General features: G+C 36.3%; 1 protein-coding gene across 12 annotated transcripts in view; it reads left to right on the plus strand.

Annotated features, from left to right (window-relative positions):
* The window catches only part of PLEKHA5 (pleckstrin homology domain containing A5), a 236,761-nt gene that overhangs the window by 198,810 nt on the left and 18,623 nt on the right, over window positions 1–19,328 (plus strand). For 8 of the 12 annotated variants that reach the window (XR_004286868.1, XM_032347465.1, XM_032347466.1 and 5 more), the window contains 6 exons: window positions 125–274; window positions 8,954–9,055; window positions 12,605–12,716; window positions 13,821–13,867; window positions 14,662–14,850; window positions 15,680–15,797. Coding sequence is in view for 11 of the 12 variants with exons in the window: in XM_032347465.1 (XP_032203356.1) it covers window positions 125–274; window positions 8,954–9,055; window positions 12,605–12,716; window positions 13,821–13,867; window positions 14,662–14,850; window positions 15,680–15,797 (718 nt within the window). In the remaining variant the exon portion in view is untranslated. Of the gene's footprint in view, window positions 1–124; window positions 275–8,953; window positions 9,056–12,348; window positions 12,579–12,604; window positions 12,717–13,820; window positions 13,868–14,661; window positions 14,851–15,679; window positions 15,798–19,328 lie in introns of those variants that run through there. The other 4 variants (XM_032347470.1, XM_032347472.1, XM_032347474.1 and 1 more) reach the window with 2 other exon arrangements.

Genomic DNA, 19,328 nt, shown 5'->3' on the forward strand with positions numbered 1-19,328 from the left:
CCTATTTATTATATACAAGTGATGTTACTTTTTATGCTTCTTATCAGGACACTGATAAAACGAAAGTAAAAAGAATTAATTCAATGATGCAGAACATTAAGTGTAATTATTTTTATTATAATAGTACACGCTTGAGCAAGCTTTGCTATCAGCCAGCCAAGAGATAGAAATGAATGCAGATAACCCAGCAGCCATTCAGACCGTGGTGCTGCAGAGGGACGACCTACAAAACGGACTGCTCAGCACATGCAGAGAACTCTCCCGAGCCACTGCTGTAAGTAGCAGAGTTTTTCTAGAAGAGTCACTGAGATACTATACACCTTTTTTTCCTTTTTTCTATTTGTTTCTATGTAATTTCACTGTCTTTAGTTCTTTTCTATAATGAGAAATTAATTTGCTATTAACTAATAAAAATTAAGGGGTGATTTGTTTTCTGATGCAAAATAAACACAATTATTTCTCTGATGGTAAGCATTATTTTCCTTGTGAGATAGTTGTTTTGTAAGGGAGCTAAATACTCCGTTTATGTATTATTCAAATGAAAACTTAGTAAATATGTTACCATTTATTGCATTAAGAAAATAAGTATTTCAGGACACCAGCCAGGCTCAGTTGGTAGAGCATGTGACTCTTGATCTTGGGGTTGTGAGTTCAAGCCCCATGTTGGGTGTAGAGATTACTTGAAAATAAAATCTTCAAGGGGCACCCAGGTGGCTCAGGTGGTTAAGCCATTGCCTTCGGCTCAGGTCATGATCCCAGAGTCCTGGGATCAAGCCCCACATCGGGCTCTCTGCTCAGCAGAGAGCCCGCTTCTCCCTCCCTATCCCTGCTGCTCTGCCTACTTGAACTCTGTCTCTGTGTCAAATAAATTAAAACCTTTCAAAAATAAATAGATAAATAAAATCTTTTTTTTTAAATGAACTATTTCATGGATTTTAGGGGAATTAGACTAATTTTGAGAAGGTGGTAATTCGATTCATTTAACCATTTCACTAGGAAGCCATTGACCTCATTTCATGGCTGCAGTGTGATTTCAGGTTGCATATTTCCATCAGTTCATTTGATTCTCTTAATGATACTGTATTGTTCATATTTTAAGAATTTAATATCCTTTCAGTTGTGGTCTCCTTGAAATCAGAACCCTATCTCATTTATCTTTGTTACTCTAGCATCCAGGACTGTAGGATATGCATTAAAAATCTGATGATTGAGGGACACCAGGGTGGCTCAGTCAGTTATGTGTCCGACTCTTGATTTCAGCTCATGTCCTGATCTCAGAGTTGTGAGTTCAAGATTTGTGTTGGGCTCCGTGCTCACTCAGCCTTTCAAAAAAAAAAAAAAAGGTGATGATTGAACCGAATGACTTACCCAGTGTTAAAAGCTAATAAATGCCATGCCTAGAATCAAAACTCTATCTTCTGAGCATAATCCTGAAGACTCAAATCTATATAGATTTCTCTAATAGAGTCACAAAGAAAATATAGGCACCTGAAATGTCTACAAGGACGTAGTCACTTAGTTCACCAATGGTCGGTAGGATTTGGATAGGAAGAGGCAGTAAAGGGTAGTCCACACAGGATAAAAGGATAAAATGCCCCGAACCACAACAAAGAAAAGAGAATATGAGAGACGTGTTTGGAGAAACAAAAAATAAAAGTAACTGACTGCAATAGAAGATTAGGAATATGACATTAGAAAGGGAAAATGGGGGGGCACCTGGATGGCTCAGTGGGTTAAAAGCCTCTGCCTTCAGCTCAGGTCATGATCTCAGGGTCCTGGGATCCAGCCCCACATCCCGCTCTCTGCTCAGCGGGGAGCCTGCTTCCTCCTCTCTCTCTCTCTGCCTGCTTCTCTGCCTACTTGCAATCTCTCTCTGTCAAATAAATAAATAAAATCTTTAAAAAAAAAAAAAAAAAGAAAGAAAAGAAAGGGAAAATGGGGCTACACTGTCACTGCCAAGCTAATGAAAAGTTCAGTATCCCTATGGCAACCTGCGTCAAATCAAAATGTAGTTGGGTACTATTTCATGACTTGGCATCTGTTTTAGAAAATTCTCAGGATGTATAGTGTTCAACTGAACTATTATCTTTTCCCTTACCAAATGGGTTTAGTAACTTAAATTTGGTCAGTAGGCTTAAAAATGTTCTAGTAGAAATTAATCCTGTTTGAATATCCCATTTTCTTGTTGTTACCAATGTAATCACTTTCCAGGTTTCTTTTCTTTGCCTTCAGTGTTATTCATTTGGTCATTACAAAATCTCAATATGTTCTTCTAAGACATGTCTTACTACGTAGAATACAAACTGTACAACTTTTGCCTCTGTAAACTTGTTCATATTTGTAGCTCAAGCCTTACAGCATATGGTTAACACTCAGTGGATGCTGGTTAAACTTAAAACTGAATTACATTTATGCTAGCAGAATCCCAGAGGATTCCTCTGATCCTTTCACAGTTGGTTGAGGTCATTTGTTCAAATCCAAGTCATGAGGTTTAGAAGATGCAAGAGGTATAACAATAACACTTCCATAGAGCAGAGCTTTGATCCTAAGAACATCTTCTCCTCACCAGGTTAGCCATTTAGGTTTATAAAATTAGGATTAATACAAGGCAGACATGTAAAGCAGTGTCCCCATTATGTTTTATTTAATTGTTGATACTATATCTCGTCTCTGTAAGCCCCATCCAATAAGCATACCTGCTTTAAGCACATAGTGCCTCTGTGTTCTCACCTTGGTTTCTACTTCTTTTTACCTAAGCCTGATTAGTGAGAAAGGTTGTAATAACTGTCGGTTACACTTGAAATTTTTCAGTGTGTCATTGTCTTAGTTTGGGGTCTTTTCTGAAAGCAAAACCTAAGATGAACTGGGCTAAGATTGTTTATTAGGAGATGATTCCAGGACGCAGAAAGGAGGGTATGTGGAGAATGAGACAGGAAGGGAGAAAAGCCAGTAAAAGTTTCCCTACAGAGCTGGTTCCCACTGTATGCAACTGGGGACTCTCTGAGGAAATGAGTAGATAGCCCTGAATTTTCTACTGAAGGCTGGGGGCTATCTCTCATTCATTGGTTGAAGTTGCCCCAGTGCCCTTAATTCACCCACACTTCCGGGGCGCCTGGGTGGCTCAGTGGGTTAAAGCCTCTGCCTTCGGCTCAGGTCATGATCTCAGGGTCCTGGGATCGAGCCCCGCATCGGGCTCTCTGCTCAGCAGGGAGCCTGCTTCCTCATCTCTCTCTCTCTGTCTACTTGAGATCTCTGCTTATCAAATAAATAAAAATAAAATCTTTAAAAAAAAAAAAAATTCACCCACACTTCCAAACTGCCTTAGCTGATTTGGCATGAGACATTGGTACCACAGTGCCTTGAAATTAAGTGGGCAAAGGGGTTATAGTGTGAAGCACTGTCTCGTCTGCTACAGTTACCTCTCTTAGAATTTATATTTGGCCTCATGTCTGTATGTAAGAGAAATATTCTCAGGCTTTATCAGCTCAATGGGGGCTTCTCTTACTCTACCCAGCAATTCAAGGAAACATAATTTGTGACTCATCTAAATAGCAGCAAAATATATATGTAATTCTGTGTTTTTCACATATGTTATCTGGTTTGATCTTTAAGAAAAGCCTGTGCAAAATAAATATAATTACTATCTCCATTTATTTTCATATTTATTATTTTCACTGCACAGATGAAAAAACTGAGGTTCGTGGAGACTAAATTACTTGTGTTGGTGACATAATTAATAAGGAACAGAATCAGCACCTAAATCAAGGACTTTTTCTTAGGTTTCTCTGCTTTCTACTCCATTTCAGTATCTGTATGGTCACATAACATGTACTTTATGGAACTTGAAATCAAATTTAAATTATCTTACTTAAAAATCTAGAATTGGAATTTCAGAAATCATAAAACAGGTATAAAGACCTCCCATTCATCCTGAGTCATGGTAGTAATTCACTTATATATTTATCTACAGCAAAATAATACCAAAATACCAAGTAATAACAAAAATCAGGAATATTTCTTGGAGCAGTTACTGGGTGCCAGATTCTAAGTACTATACGTGTGCTTAGTCCCCATAACTCCTTAGCATGGGTAACTATTATTACTATGTTATAAACAAAAAACTGAGTCAGAGAGATTACCCAGGGTTACAGTGTATGTATAGACTTCCATTAAACTTATGTGTGGTCTAAGTTGAATTGTAGCTAGGGGGACCATAAGTAAACAGAATTTAGACTCCAGTGGATATACTAGAGCCTAGGGTTATAAACTTAAAAGGGACAGGAAATCAGGGCAAACAAAATGCCTTGGGGAAAAGCTTGCCCATTAAATATCTTCATATACCCATTCATCCTCTATGTAATAAAGAGCTTCTGAGAATCATTGTCATTTTTTTGTAGTCCTTCCATCAATATTCATGAATTGGCATGGAATCTGTTTTGAAAGATTTTAAGATAGTTTTTTTTTAAAGATCTATTTATTAAAGAGTGAGCACATGCATGAGGAAAAGGAGAGGCAGCGGGAACGTTCAAGCACACTCCCTGCTGAGCTCTGAGCCTGATGCAGGGCTGGATCTCATGATCCACAAGATCATGACTGGAACCGAAACCAAGAGTCAGATGCTCAACCAACTGGACCACCCAGGTGCCCCAAGATAATTTATAAATCACCTGGCTATTTTTTTTTTTTTTAAGACTTTATTTATTTATTTATTTATTTATTTATTTATAAAGATTTTATTTATTTATTTGACAGAGAGAGATCACAAGTAGGCAGAGAGGCAGGCAGAGAGAGAGAGGAGGAAGCAGGCTCCCTGCTGAGCAGAGAGCCGGATGCGGAACTCGATCCCAGAACCCTGAGATCATGACCTTAGCCGAAGGCAGCGGCTTAACCCACTGAGCCACCCAGGCGCCCTCACCTGGCTATTTTATAATTACAACACAACATCTCCCCAAAAGAGATAGTCCGGTGTCATACACCTCCTGACGTGCTGCCGTAGAAAGTACCCAGCAACAGTTGTGAGGTTATTTTTTACCAGAAAATCAAATCTGAATCTCGATAAGCCTCAGTATGTAACTACAAGTTTATAGGAAATAGAAGGAAACAGAGGAGCATGTAAGGAATACTGCAGGAATTCAATTAGCAAAATGTAGAGTAGGAGAAATTCTGTAGGTCGGGTAACTCAGTCTCATCCCCATATAAGTAACAAGGGCGTAGAGAGGAGGATAGGGGTTATCATTTTTTACAACACTTAAGGAAGGGGCGCCTGGGTGTGTCTGTCGGTTAAGCATCTGACTAGCATGATCTTGGGATTCTGGGATCAAGCCCCACTCTGGGCTCCCCACACAGCGGGGAGTCTGCTTGTTCCTCTCCCTCTACCCCTCCCGCTGCTCATGCACTCCCTCTCTCTCTCACATACACTCTCTCTAAAATAAATAAAACCCTTTAAAAAGCTTTTTTAAGGAATAAATATTAATGATTTTTAAATCAAGAATTTCCATGTTATTTTTTATTTTAAGTTTCTTTTCTTAAGAAATACATTCTGAGAGTTCCCTGGGAGGCTGAGTCAGTTAAGTCTCTGCCTTGGGCTCAGGTGATCCTGGGATCCTAGAATCAAGCCCCTGTTGGGCTCCCTGCTCATCGGGGAGTCTGCTTCTCCCTCTCTCTGCCACACCCCCTCACACCGCACTGGTGCTCTCTGTCACTCCCTCTATCTCTCAAATAAATACAGTCTTTTTTTTTTTTTTTTTTAAGAAATACATACTGAAGTATTTATAGGTGAAATTATATGATGCTTGGTATTTGCCTTAAAATAATTCCACAAAGATACAGTAGGAGTACTGCAGTACTCAAAGAATGGGAGTACAACCAGACTGGCCATGTTGTATTTAGAGTGGGTCCTACTTTTGTGTATGTTTGTAAATTTCCATTGTGTGTGACTGAGAAAGCAAAAAAAAAAATCCACAAAATTGCTAACAAAAGTGTACTACAATAATAGGTATTTTTTCTTTTTCTTTCCCTGTATTCTAGCTTTTCTACATTTATAAGTATATAAATTTATTACATATAAAATTTGTACAAAAATAATAACCACTTTCTTTGAGATGGAATATAGTTTTTATTTCAGAGATCAGAAGAGAAACTACAGATACAAGTTAAAGATTAGAAATACAGATTACACATTTATGTGTGTGTACCATATTGTGTAACTGTTCTCATGGCTATATTTTGTTCTGAATTGCCATTGATACTGGACAAGAAAAGGAGGGGTGCTTGCCTGACTCTGTCATTAGGGCATCCAACTCTTGATCCTTGGGGTTGTAAGTTCGAGCCACATGTTAGGTGTAGAGAAATTACTTAAAATCTAAAAAAAAAAAAAAGAAAAGAAAAGACAGGATAGGTCTTCCTACATTAAAAACTTAGAAATGAATTATTAGTCCTATTATTTCTTAATAAAGATCATAATATGTATTCAGTATAGCTGAACTGCTAAATATTGAAATCCTCATTTTACTTGTTCCACATCCTAAAGTTAGACTGAGTCAAATTTTTGAAAATCTTCTGCCACCCCTGTAACAATCATACACGTGTACACATTTTTTTACCTTTGTTAGAGTTAACATAGTCTCAGAAAAGCACCCAATTTAAGTGCACAAATATGATTGATAGTGCACAAATATGACTGATATCCATATCAAGGCACTGAATTTTACTAGCATGCCAGAAATTCCCCTCCCAGTGACTACTTCCCTAGCAGACCACTACCTGCCTTAAACTATGTGTTAAGTTTTTTGCTTACTTTTGAACTTTAGAAGCTACATATATATAAATCATATATAATTATACAGTATGTGTTCTTTGGCTCCTTTTAACATTGTGAGAGTCATTGCTATGGTTGTAGATTGGAAGATTTCATTTATTCTCTTAACGGTATATAGCATGAAACTTTCTATGTTTTTATCAAAAGCACTATTTCCTAACTTAATGCCTGTGATTTTAAGGTAATTGTATGTTTAGAAGTCATTACCCCCTTTTAATTGCCTTATCATACTGTGTATTATCTTCTTGACAAAAACAAAACAAAAGAAAAACAGGTCATATCTAAAGATTTTCAGCATGGTACTTGTAGATTCGTTAATGAAATGCTTAGGCAGGTACTGGGAGAAGCTGGTGTTAACGCCAGTGCTGCCCCTTTGCTTGCTCTCCTCTTTTGGTTTGTGTTCTGCCCAGCCATAGTCATGTTTGAGGAGCCCAGAGATAGAGGAGAAGTAGGTAAGCCCAGCAGGAAGATGGGACTCAGGCCAAATGTTACAGTCCAGTGGCAGGACTTTGTAGTGTAGAAAACTTGAGAATATATTGTGTTTCTTCACCTTTAAAATAATTTCTGGCTCTACAGTGTATGTTTCCTATACTTTTAGGATAAGAAAGACACGGATTCTTACCTTCCTATAAAATGTTCTTACATTTAGATGCTTCTGTAGGCTTTGGACAGTGTCTTTTCTACAAGAGAGGTTAGGTGTTAGGCTGGCAATGCCATCTTACTTAACTGTCGGGCTGCCATTGGGTCTGCAGATAAGAGAGTAAATAAGAAGATCAGTATCCTTATTCAGGTGAAAGTTTGCTGGAGCCAAGTGGGAAGACTAATAGTTACACAATATAGAGGAGATATAACTCTTTAGTCCTTTATCACCTTGCCTTTTAAAAATTTTATTAATCGTGAAACCAGTTAAATAGATTCCCTAAATTACCTATACAATATAGAGATGATAAACCTCCAGTGGTTTATCTCTACTTTTTAAAAAATGTGATTCATTATAAAACCTGCTTAAGGAGACATCTTAGATTCAAAAAGCAATTATCCCAAATGGCCAAATTCTAACACTCATTTTAATTTTTGAAAGTATGTGGCTTGGGGCGCCTGGGTGGCTCAGTGGGTTAAGCCTCTACCTTTGGCTCAGGTCATGATCCCAGGGGCCTGGGATCGAGTCCCGCATAGGGCTCTCTGCTCAGCGGGGAGCCTGCTTCTCCTCATCTCTCTCTCTCTCTGTCTCTCTGCCTATTTGTGATCTCTCTCTCTGTCAAATAAATAAATAAAATCTTTAAAAAAAAAAAAAAAGAAAAAAAGAAAAGAAAAAATAAATAAATAAATAAATAAATAAGAATTAAAAATAAAAAAATAATTAAAAAAAAAAAAGAAAGTATGTGGCTTGAATGGGGCACCTGGGTGGCTCAGTGGGTTAAGCCTCTGCCTTCGGTTCAGGTCACAATCTCAGGGTCCTGGTATGGAGACCCACATCGGGCTCTCTGCTCAGTGGGGAGCCTGCTTCTCCTCCCCACCCCGTCTCTGTCTGCCTCTATGCTTACTTGTGATCTCTGTCTGTCAAATAAATAAATAAAATCTTTAAAAAAAAAAAAAAAAAAGTATGTGCCTTAAATAATTTTTCGTTGCCGAGTTTTTTAAAAATAATTTTTAAGCTAGTTGCACAATATACAAAGTAAAATAACTTTTTTTTTTTTTTTAAGATTTACTTATTTGAGGGAGAGAGAAAGCACAAGCGGTGGGGAGAAGCAGATTTCCCACTGAACAGGGAGCCCAAGTTGGGGCTCCAGCCCAGGAACCTGAGATTCTGAGCCAAAGGCAGTTGCTTAACCAACTGATCCACCCAGGTGCCCCAAAAGTAAAATAACTCTTTAAAAGAGAACCGTTAGAAACAGACTGTTAAGATTATTAATCTCTCCTCCATACTCCATACCCTCTTTCCTTATCCCAAGACTATTTGTGTTGTTAAACTGACATTTCCTGTGAATTACAAGAAAAGGAAAAATGAGTTATAAAAGTTTTTATTTTGCCCATTACAAACTATGCAATTTTCTAAAACCTGGAAAGCTTGTAATTGCAGTGATAACCATATAAAAGCACATTTTTCCCCATTAATTAGTGCTGTTTGATTTTTAGGAATTGGAGCGAGCGTGGAGAGAATATGACAAGTTAGAATACGATGTAACTGTTACCAGGAACCAGATGCAAGAACAACTAGATCGCCTTGGTGAAGTTCAGGTACTAGAAGTGAATGGTTTTTTTGCATTGTCTCCACTGGTTTTGACTGGTACTGTACAATCCACCTTGTTCAATCCGTGCATGCCCTTAATATTTTTTACCTTATTGGCCCCCTGAAGTCTGAGTTTAAATACTTCCAATGATAGGAATCTTACTATCCCAGAAAGTAGCCCATTTCTCCTTATTTAAAAGTCCTTTTTTCTTTTGGCACATGGTATGATCCGTGTCATGTTTTTGCTCCTGCCTGCCTATATTGAAGTTAGCATTGAAGTATTGAATTAAATGGATTTACCAAATAAAGGGTAATTTTTCTTTTTATAAGATTTGTTCTAATCCAGGGCTCCTGGCCTCCTGAGTCAGTACAGTGTGCAACTCTTGATCTTGGGATTGTGAATTTGATCCCCATGTTGGCTATAGAGATTACTTAAAAATAAAATAATAAGGGGCACCTGGGTGGCTCAGTGGGTTAAAGCCTCTGCCTTCCACTCAGGTCATGATCAGGTCATGGGGATCAAGCCCCACATCGGGCTCTCTGCTCGGCAGGGATCCTGCTTCCTCCTCTCTCTCTCTCTGCCTGCCTCTCTGCCTACTTATGATGTCTCTCTGTCAAATAAATAAATAAGATCTTTTAAAAATAAATAAAATAAAAACTTATTCTAATGCATTCTATATTAAATGCCTCTTTTTTTAATCAAACTATTTTAGCCTGTTGACTTTTGATATGGTATGAAAGATGCAGCACTGCGTAGTGTAAAGAATCCAGTTTTGTAAATAGTCACATCTGGAATCAAGTTCCAGGGGTTAATTTTCTTGTCTTAAAATATAAACAGTAATATAGCTGTCTTAAAGTGTTCCCCTGAGAAAGGGAGATAATAAATGTTCAATAAACATAAATGATAAAAATAAAGTAAAAGTCACTTCATGCTTGTGACTATATAAATTTAGCCATCTGCATTGGAAACTTTCTGAACCAACAGACAAGTCAATACAAGGATGAAGGTTAGTAAATTTGACTCTTAGAAAACCAGCTGTCTTCCATCTGTGCTGTCCAGTATAGTAGCCACTGGCTACATGCTACTGTTGGGAACTTGAAATATTGCCAGTGTGACAAGAAACTGAATTTTTTTTTTTTAAGTTTTTTTTTTTTTTTTAATTTATTTATTTGACAGAGAGATCACAAGGAGGCAGAGAGGCAGGCAGGAGAGGGAGAAGCAGGCTCCCCACTGAGCAGAAAGCCCGATGTGGGGCTCGATCCCAGGACCCTGAGATTATGACCTGAGCCGAAGGCAGAGGCTTAACCTACTGAGCCACCCAGGCATCCCAAGAAACTGAATTTTAAATTATATTTCATTTTAGTTATCTAAATTTAAGGAACCACATGTGGCTGTGACTTCTATATTGAGCAGTGGGGTTAATACTAACTACAGTAGGGAAAGAAAAAGAAAAAAAACAAAAACCTGAAATATCTAAGAAATAACCCAGGAGTCAGCAAACTTTTTCTGTAAAAGAGGAGATATTAAAGTTGTGAAAATTCATTTTTAGCTCTTAGGCCACAGCAGTTTACCTGATTTAACTTAACAAAAAACATTGATCCTGAAAATGTAACATCTACATTATAGGGCATAAGACTTGAATAAATAGACAAGTGGAATTGGTAACCCTTGTCCATGGATGGCCTGATTTAACATTCTCTCAATGAAAATTCTTTGTATACAAACTCAAATTCTGTTCGACCAGATTTCCTCCAGAATTCTTTGAAAAAATTAGCAAAACGATACTAATGTTTTAAAGGTATATGAAGACCACAGTAGTTATTATTTTGAAAAAATAAAGAACTAGGGGTACCTGGGTGGTTCAGTGGGTTAAGCCTCTGCCTTTGGCTGGGGTCATGGTCTCAGGGTCCTGGGATCAAGCCCTGCATCAGGCTCTCTGCTTACCAGGGAGCCTGCTTCCCCTCTCCCTGCCTGCCTCACTGCCTACTTGTGATCTCTCTCTCTCTCTCTCTCTCTCTGTCAAATAAATAAATAAATAAAATCTTTTTTTAAAAAAAAGAAAGAAAGAAATAGAAGGCCCACTCTATGAGATATAGCACTGCACATATACCAGTTACATAATGACTCTGCACTTTAGGATTTACAACTGTAAAATAAAAATAATAGTGCCTACCTCTATCAGTATTGTAATGACTAAATATGTTGATATTCTTGAAGCAGTTAGAATAGTATCAGGCACATAAAATAAACTGTAAGTGTTTATTAAATAAATAACTAAATGGGGCACATGGCTGGCTCAGTCGGTAGAGCAGGTGACTTAATCTAGAGGTTGTGAGTTCAAGCGCCACATTGAGCATAGACCTTCCTTTAAAAACAGTAATAATAAATTAAGTAAAGAAGCAAACAATGAGGGCAACATAAACAGACTTAAAAGATGGCATGTTGGCAAGAAGTATTGTTGACCACTAAAATTCAACAAGACTATTCTGATCTGCAAAGAAATTTCTTTTTGACTTGGAGAAGCAATACGTTAGGAAAGTGGACAGAGAACATGACTAGTTAATCTATAGAAAGTAGAACAGATTGCTAACAAGTGTTTGAATATTGTTCAAAGTCACCAGGAATCAGAAAAATACAAAATAATAAAAAATGAGATTTTCATTGTACACCTTTCAGATAGGTAAAACTTACATAAATTTTTTAATTATTGCAAAAATAATATGTATCCTATATACATGTGCATATATCTGATTTTTATCATTGAAATTCACTCCCTAGAAGTCTGTGTCAGTATTCACATCCCTGGCTTGTTCTTGTGTTTGGGTCTTGTGTGAATACTTCCTTCTTTTATTTTGATGCTTTTAGCCCTGTGGCTTGGAAAACTGGATAACTAAGGTTACGTAGTGCCTTTTTGAAGCAGCGTAGCATAGTCTATATGTTTATAGACATTAAAAGCACGTTTTCACCCCTCAGAGTACTTTAGCTGTATTGTCTGTATTCTAGTATCTTCAGTTGTCAAAAACTGATATTCAGTGAAAAAAATTTTTCTGGTCAGTATGACAGTTTTGTACTTCATTGCCCCCCCTTCCAAAAAATGATATTTCTTGTTATCCAAACTATCAGTAAGTCATAGAGTTCTATTAGAATCTTGTTGAAAACCAATATGATCTCATTTTCTAGAACTTAGGAAATTAGTATACTTCCCATTTCTTTTTTTCTTCTCCCTTAAAATTTTTTTTTTAATTTGAGTTTTATGAGTTTCTATTTTGTTCTGTTTTCTTTCTGTTTTCTATTTTTCAGTCCCTTGTGACCAGCAGTAATGCAAGGCAAAGCTTATTGAAGAGATGTGAAATAGTGCACTTAAGTCTGAGAAATTGAATTTTTTCTTTCTCTGTTTCATCAGAGGCCACAGATGTTGCAAAATTTGGGAGAGTCAAATAGATCATACTAAATATTCTCAAAATTTTATCCACTGCAATTCTCACTTTTTAAAATATGTAATTAGTGGAATTTACAACTTTTTTTTCCCCTATATATGGGCTCTTTTTCCTGAAAGACTGAATCAGCAGGAATTCAGCGTGCACAGATTCAGAAAGAACTTTGGAGAATTCAGGATGTCATGGAAGGACTGAGTAAACACAAACAGCAAAGAGGCACCACAGAAACAGGTGAATCAGCTTTTCGCAGTAATTGACCATAATCTGATGTCTGAGTGGAATGACACGAGGCACCTGGCTCACTCGGGCAGAACAGCATGCAACTCTTGATCTTGGGGTTGTGAGTTCAAGCCCCGTGTTGGATGTAGAGATTATTCTACAATAAATAAGTAAACTTTTTAAATAAATAAGCAAACAAGTGAATAAATGGAATGACACATAGAATTGGATTTCTTTTTGTTATTTGAATGGATTTTTGGCATCAGAAAACAGGTACTCATGTAACATTGAATCAGTACACACAGTTATAAAACAAAGCAAAAGTTCACAACAAAAATTAGTTACTATTTTTTGTGTATAATTATACACATGCATAATGTTTTGCTTTTATGAATTTTTCCCACAACAAAAAATGGAATCATTGTATACTTATTTTTCAGCAATTTGGTTTTGGCTCCTGAACAGTACAGTGCAATAATAACTGTGTAAGAATCCATTGTATAGATGGACTCTAATGTCTCCCATTTCTCTGTTGTTGGACATGTAGGCTGTTTCCAGGTTTGGGGTTTGTTTGTTTTTTTCTGTCATAAACCATGCTGTAATTGTATATATTAGTGTTTGTATGTGTGTTATTGTATACATAACTAAATGCACATGCTAGTACTTATGTATCACAAGAAGCTGGAAATGAGCACACAACTTTCATTTTGATAGTCACAGCCACATTGCCCGCCTAAAAAATTGTACTGAATTATGCTTACATCAGTAGTGCTTCAGAAAACTATTTCCCGGTACTCTTATTTAAACATATTTTAACTTGTATTTCAATTTGTATTTTTAAATATAATTGGTTTCAGATTCTGAAAACATTAATTAAAAAAGCGATTAGAAACTGAAGGCTTCATTTCAAATAAATGAAATGGGGGCGCCTGGCTGGCACAAAGGAGCATGTGACTCTTGACCTCAGGGTTATGAGTTCAAGCCCCATTTTGGGTGCAGAGATTACTTAAAAATAAAATATTCAAAAATAAAATAAGTGAGATGAAATGATTTCTCTTTTTTGTAGATTTAAATTGTTTCATTTAAGTAGTTAATATTTTATAATTTTTTTAACAGGTATGGCAGGGTCAAAGCCTTTCTCAACAGTTAAGTACAAAAATGAGGTAAGTTTGGATTGTCTTTCTGTAAATTATTTTAAAATAACACATGAATTAGAATTTGTCTTCTCTTCATAACAAAAATGTTTCCTAAATATATTTAAGGTATTGTTTTAATCTTGAAATTTCTCTAATTCAGTAATTTGATACTTCTAACAGATGTGGTTTTTCTTCCCTTAATGCAAAAAAAAAAAAAATGGACTCACTACTTTTCATCTGTGTTAGAACTTTAACATTGTCATACTTTTTCTAATATAAGTAATTTGAATATTTATCATTGTTTCTTATTCTTCATAAAATTTGTAGGATGATTGATAGATAAGTTGGCTGTGTGTCATGCATATCATTAGAGAAATTACAACTACAAAGAGATACTGTCAACCTGATGGAAAGCATCTGTGGTCTTGAATTTTGTATTAAAACCAATCAAAAAGAAGTGTTTCTTTATTTTGTCTCTTAAAATAACAATTAAAAAAATAGTAAGATTTTTAAATTAATTATTTTCTTTTATTTTTAAAGTGAAATAACAGTTTCATACATCTGTTTTGTTGCTAAGCTTCAGATGAAAGCTAACCTGTGTGTTACGGGAAAAAAAATTAGATAAGGCCAGATTTAAGGTCCAGTTACTGACGATCATACTTTGCATTTTTTATTTTACTGTTCAATATGAGACTTTTGGCTTGGCAGTATCCCTTTAATTATCTTAAAGTGACTTTAAGTTAACTTACCATTGCAAAGAATTTAGATATACTTAATTCAATGTGCTTATCTAAATAAGGTGACTATTCTACAATCTTTAGGAAGAGGAAGTAGTCCCACCTCGTCCTCCACTTCCTCGGTCCTATGACTTTACAGAGCAGCCTCCCATAATCCCCCCTCTGCCCAGTGATAGCAGCTCCTTGCTCTGTTATAGCAGGGGCCCAGTCCATCTGCCTGAAGAAAAGAAGATTCATCAAGTTCAAGGATATCCAAGAAATGGATCTCACTGTGTAAGTGGCTTCAGTAGCCACAGAATAATCAATCATATACCTGATTTTTAAAGTTAATTTATTTTACACTCAAATTGTGTTTTTTTTTTTTTATCATAACCCCACTCACTTTTAGCCAATGTTTTTTCTATCTGTTTGTTTATATATAGTTATCATTTGTATTTTTCCTGTTTTGGTTCTACCATTCTCATTTTTTTATAATTTTAATACTTCATAATTTCATATTTTTAATAAATGTTTTTGTAAAGTGGTTAATATACCATTTCAGGATATTAGAGGCAAAATATCTTTGGATCAGAAAGAAGTGAGAATGAAAAAAGATTGCTGCTAGGAATGATAAAAGGGTTAGGATATGGGCACTTCCACCTAGGAAAACTATTAGAGGATGTGGACATTGCCAAGGAGAGATGTTACCCATGGAAGCTGGAAATAAGAGGTTTGGGGTTAAACAAATAAATGTAAAATGTGGTAAGCCAAAAGAGAATGAAGGGGATAAGGAATAGGGCTAATTGAATTAATATGATGTAATTATTTTCAGACTTCAGATGTGCTGTGATAAAAAATGCTCTAATGACTTTGTCCCTAATAAGAATATTCTTAATTTGAAAACTGAAACTTTAGCTGGTTAAAAATATTTCAGATATTTTTTTGCTATATATATATATATCAATTATATATATCGGTTGTGCCTGTACCCAAGATAGCTGACAGAGGCTTTTAATTTTCAGGGTTTGATTTAAGGCTTTAGAAGTAAACATTGTAAAAGAAACTTGTACCAGTTTTTTGTTTTTTTGTTTTTTGTTTTGAAATTGCACATGTTCCTTTCAAGGGTCCAGATTATAGACTCTACAAGAGTGAACCTGAGTTAACAACAGTGGCAGAAGTTGATGAATCTAATGGAGAAGAAAAATCAGAACCTGTTTCAGAAATAGAAACTTCCGTAAAAGGTCAGCATTTTGAGATACATTTTATCTCCTGTGTTTTCTAGACATTTAAACAATAATAAAATCAGTGTTGGCCCAATACATATATAAATCCACAATCCCTGATCTGAAACCTTTGGAATCTGATGAGCTCCTAATTCAGAAGTTTCAGGTATTAGGAAGGTAACATGACCCATAAATCATAAGTTATACATCATCTCAGCTAGGCAGGAGGCCACATCCCCTTCTGAAATAAATTAATATTTCTGGAATATTCACCCAAAGAGGAATAAAGACTAAAAAGCTTTGTATCAGTCCAGGTTAGGTTTTAACTGAGAAATAAGTACATTGCAGACTTTTTTTTTTTTTTTTAAGATTTTATTTATTTATTTGACAGAGATCACAAATAGGCAGAGAGGCAGGCAGAAAGAGAGGAGGAAGCAGGCTCCCCGCAGAGCAGAGAGCCCGAGTCGGAGCTCGATCCCAGGACCCTGAGATCATGACCTGAGCGGAAGGCAGAGGCTTTAACCCACTGAGCCACCCAGGTGCCCCCGTACATTCCAGACTTTTAAAAAGCTTTCCATTTCCTGAGATTTTGAGGTAGGGACATTTTGGTTTTCTTCAAAACCAAACTTACTCAGAATTGTACAAAAAAGATTAAGGGCCAAGGGGCACCCTACTGGATCCTTTGGTAGAGCATGTGACTTTTGATCTTAGGGTCATGAGTTGGAGCCCCACATTGGGTATAGAGTTTATTTAGCCAAAAAAAAGTAAATAAACAAATTCAATGACATAGTACTCTTATTGGGTGTACTCTGACTTTTTAAAGCTTATTTATTTAATTATTTTTAGTAATCTCTATACACAACATGGGGGTTCAACCCTGAGGTCAAGATTTGCACACTCTTCCAACTAACCCAGGCTAGCAGCCCTGATTTTTTTTTTCTTTTTTTTTTCAATACTGATAATTCTTTAGGGTTGTAAAGAAAAAGGATAGAGGGGGCTATAGTCAAGAATAAATAGATAGAAAAGGCCAAATACAGTGCAATGATTCAGTCTTGTTTGGATTGTGGTTTGTTTGTTTTAAAGTCAGTTAATTAACATATAATGTATTATTAGTTTCAGAGGTGGAGGTCATCAGTCATCAGTCTCATGTAATACCGGGCTTATTACATCACATGTCCTCCTTAATGTCCATCACTCAATTACCCCATCTCCCTATCCTCCTCTTGTCTAGCAATCCTGTTTGTTTCCTGTGATTAAGAGTCTATTATGGTTTATCTCCCTCTCTGATTTCATCTTATTTTTTACTCTCTTCCCCCTATGATTCTCTGTTTTCTTTCTTAATTTCCACATGAGTAAGATCATATGATATCTGTCTTTTTCTGATTGACTTATTTTGCTCACCGTAATACCCTCTAGTTCTACCCATGTTGTTGCAAATGGTAATATTTCTTTTTTTTTCTTTTTTTTTTTATGGCTGAGTAATAGTCCATTGCAAGTACACACACACACACACAAAACATCTTCTTTATCCATTCATTTGTCCATGGCGATCTGGACTCTTTCTGTTGCTATTGTGGACATTGCTGCTATAAACATTGGGGTGCGGTACCCCTTCAGATCACTACATTTGTATCCTTTGGATAAATACCTAGTAGTGCAATTGCTGGGTCATAGGGTAGCTCTATTTTTAACTTTTACTTTTACTCTATTTTAACTTTTTGAAGAACTTCCATGCTGTTTTCCAGAGTGGCTACACCAGCTTGCATTCCAACCAGCAGTGTAAGAGGGTTTCCCTTTCTCTACATCCTCCCCAACATTTGTTGTTTCCTGAGTTGTTAATTTTAGCCATTTTCACTGGTGTGAGATGGTATCTTACTGTGGTTTTGATTTGTATTTCCCTATGCCAGGTGATGTGGAATATTTTTTTATGTGTCTGTTGGCCGTTTTTATGTCTTCTTTGGAGAATGTCTGTTCATGTCTTCTGCCCATTTCTTGATTGGATTATTTGTTTTTTGGGTGTTGAGTTTGATAAGTTCTTTTTTTTTTTTTTTTTTTTTTAGTTTGATAAGTTCTTTATAAATCTCAGATACCACTCCTTTATCTGATAAAACATTTGCAAATATCTTGTTCTGTATGTTGTTTTTTTGTTTAGTTGACTGTTTCCTTGCTGTGCAAGAGCTTTTTATCTCAATTAAGTCCCAGTAGTTCATTTTTGCATTTGTTTCCCTTCCCTTTGGAGATATTGTCTTGCAAGATGTTGCTGCAGCCCAAGTCACAGACATTGCTGCCTGTGTTCTCCTCTAGAATTTTGGTGGAGTCCTGTCTCACATTTAAAACTTTTATCCATTTTGAGTCTGTTTTTGTGTATAGTATAAGGAAATGGTTTAGTTTCATTCTTCTGCATGTTACTATCCAATTTTCCCAACACCATTTGTTGAAGAAACTGTCATTTTTCCACTGGATATTCTTTCCTGCTTTGTCGCAGATTACTTGAACATATAATTGAGGGTCCATTTCTGTCTTCTGTATTCTGTCCCAGGGTTCTATGTGTCCATTTTTGTGCCAATACCATACTGTTTTGATGATTACAACTTTGTAATAGAACTTGAGGTCTGGAATTTTGATGCCACCAGCTTTGGTTTTCTTTTTCAACATTCCTCTGGCTATTCGGGGTCTTTCCTGATTCACTACAAATTTTAGGATTATTTGTTCCAGCTCTTTGAAAAAAGTGGATGGTATTTTGATAGGGATTGCATTGAATGTGTAGGTTGCTCTAGGTAGCATAGATAGTTTAACAATATTTGTTCTTCCAGTCCATGAGCATGGAATGTTTCTCCATTTCTTTGTGTCTTCCTCATTTCCTTTTATAAGTGCTCTGCAGTTATTAGAGTACAGATCCTTTACCTCTTCGGTTAGATTTATTCCTAGGTATCTTATGGTTTGGGGTGTAATTGTAAATGGGATCAATTCCTTAAATTCTTTTTTCTGTCTCATTGCTTTTTTGTTTTGTTTTGTTTTGTTTTTTGCAGTTTTATACATCTCATTGTTAGTGTATAGAGATGCAATGTGCATTGATTTTGTATCCTGCTATGTTGCTGAATTCCTGTACAAGTTCTAGCAATTTTGGGGTGGAATCTTTTGGGTTTTCCACACAGTTATCATGTTATCTGTGAAGAGTAAAAGTTTGACTTTTTTGCTTATTCAAATGCCTTTCATTTCTTTTGTTGTCTGATTGCTGAGGCTAGGACTTCTAGTAGTATTTGACAATGATAGTGAATTTAGTATATTCTTTACCTGTAAGGTCGCTGTTTCTGTAGATTGTCTCTGTTCCTTTCTGGTCTGTTACTTTGGGGCTCTCTTTCTCCTTAAAGAATCCCCTTCAATATTTCTTGCAGGGCTGGTTTAGTAATCACAAATTCTTTTAATTTCTATTTGTCCTGGAAGCTTTCTCACTTATATCTCCTTCTATTTTGAGGGTGCCTGGGTGGCTCAGTGGGTTAGCCCACTGCCTTCGACTCAGGTCATGATCTCAGGATCCTGGGATCGAGT

The sequence above is a fragment of the Mustela erminea genome, chromosome 6 (assembly GCF_009829155.1).
Source record: "Mustela erminea isolate mMusErm1 chromosome 6, mMusErm1.Pri, whole genome shotgun sequence".
In the NCBI taxonomy this organism is placed as follows: domain Eukaryota; kingdom Metazoa; phylum Chordata; class Mammalia; order Carnivora; family Mustelidae; genus Mustela; species Mustela erminea.